This window comes from Gossypium arboreum, chromosome 5 (assembly GCF_025698485.1).
Source record: "Gossypium arboreum isolate Shixiya-1 chromosome 5, ASM2569848v2, whole genome shotgun sequence".
NCBI classification, from domain to species: Eukaryota; Viridiplantae; Streptophyta; class Magnoliopsida; order Malvales; family Malvaceae; genus Gossypium; species Gossypium arboreum.
The window spans coordinates 37,681,481-37,683,509 of record NC_069074.1 but is presented as its reverse complement, the minus strand read 5'-3'; the positions used below and the strand labels follow the sequence as shown (position 1 = coordinate 37,683,509).

Here is a 2,029-nt window from a genome sequence, read left to right as displayed (position 1 = left end):
TAAACAAAAAGATTGGTGGCGACTCCGCTCTTTGTTTTAAAAGTAGATCGTCCATTTTTTTAATTTTAAAATGGTTTCGACAATAAAAATATAAAGATTTGAACCCACGTTAAACTTAAAATTTAATTTAATTTTTCATTTTAATATCATACATATTTTATGTGTTATTATGATTAATTAGTTTCAAACAATACATTTTATTATTTATTATAATTTATTTTAAAGTAATATTTATATTTTAAATACGTGATTTCCTCACACATACGCGTATAATAATTTTTTAGTATTTATAATTTATATTAAATTAAATGATTCACTTTATTTATTTCACATAACAACTTAGTTGATAAAATATACTACTACTTTTCTAAATTTTGAAAAACATAAAAGTCAATCATTTATGCTAAGCCAAATAAGACGGAAAGGAAATCATGTAGGTGAGAAACAAATAAATAAGACGAAAAGGATTGCATTAAAATCACCAATCCACATCTAAGGAACCGGCTCAAAGGGAATGGAAGACTTCAAATCTCTCCAAACTAACTTCCTTTTCGTCTGATTCAGACTTAACATAAACAATAACTATGTAGATAAAATATAGATGTTTAGAATTTAAAAACAAATATAGTTTTGAATGATTTAATTTTGAAAGTATTTTTTATCTTTTAACATATAATTTTGATTCATGGAAATGGATAAAGGGTTAAAGAGAGCAGCTGAATCAGGAAACATTGATGCCTTATATGCATTAATCCGTGACGATGGCAATGTTTTCAAGCATATAGATGAAATGGAGTTCATCGATACGCCCTTACACATTGCTGCGGTTTCAGGGAAGAATGCTTTGGCAATGGAGATGATGAACTTGAAGCCATCATTTGCTAGGGAACTGAACCAGGATTGGTTTTCTCCGATTCATCTAGCCTTGCTTAACCAACAAACTGAAATGGTGATTGATTTTTTATCGGTTGATAAAGATCTTATTCGTTTTAAAGGAAAGGTGGGTTTCACTGTTCTTCATCAGGCTGCTTTGGATGAAAATTATGTTCATCTCTTGCCTCGGTTTTTGAATATTTGTCCCCATTGTATCTTTGATTTGACCGTTGAGAGACGAACTGCTTTGCATGTTGCTGCAGAGAACAACAAATTTAAAGCTTTTAAGGCGATGTTGGAATGAATTCAAAGTGCGTTTGAAGACGAACAAATCTATGAGAGGTAAAATATTGGACTTAGAGGATAAGGATGGCAACACCGTTTTACACATAGCTGCATCAATTAACCATCCCCAGGTATCTACCTCATCCACTCCACTCCTCCTGTTGGATTAAACAATATTTATCTTCCCTCTAATTATTCTAAAAATAGCATGAATTTGACACAAACCCTTTAATAAAAGGCAATTTTACCAAGTTTCATATGCTGAAAGGGTAAGATTATATAGAAGCTCTATATTAGTAGATAAATTACTTTTACTTTATTTACTCAAAAATAAGTAAATGAATTTTTATATATTAGATCAAAGAGTAAATTGGTCATTTCTATTAAAAATTTCATCAATTTATATTGTTAAAAATTGGTGTGGTTGAAAGAATAACCAAATAGTTACACACATAGTTTTTAACTATAAAAAGACTATTTGCTCTTTGATCTAATGTATAAGGACTAATTTGTTCAAATTTAAGTAAAAAAGACGAAATGTAATCCAACTTTTAAGAGCTTCCATGCTACTTCTATCAAATCAATGCGATAGAATATAAAATCAACTCTCTTTATAACAATCATCCGTTATAACAACATTTCTCTATAATAGCCAAGCTTTTAGTAGAATCTATCTTTTATATTTTATTTTAACCCTCTATAACAACCTTTCATTTACAACAGCAATATCCATAATTATGAAGTATATTCTTTATAAAATTAGACCATTATAACAACATATTGTTTAAAATTTTAAGTTAAATTGTAGATATTTTAAATAAGCAATCATATTATTTACAATTTATTAAATAAAAAGATTTTAATTAAAATA

At 28.0% G+C, this 2,029-nt stretch overlaps 1 protein-coding gene across 1 annotated transcript; it reads left to right on the top strand.

The window, feature by feature from the left end:
- The first annotated feature begins 691 nt into the window (after nt 1-691).
- LOC128292658 (ankyrin repeat-containing protein BDA1-like) lies at nt 692-1,177 on the top strand. The gene has a single exon (XM_053027547.1). The coding sequence runs from the start codon at nt 692-694 to the stop codon at nt 1,175-1,177; it is 486 nt and encodes a 161-aa protein (XP_052883507.1).
- The last annotated feature ends 852 nt before the right edge of the window (nt 1,178-2,029 follow it).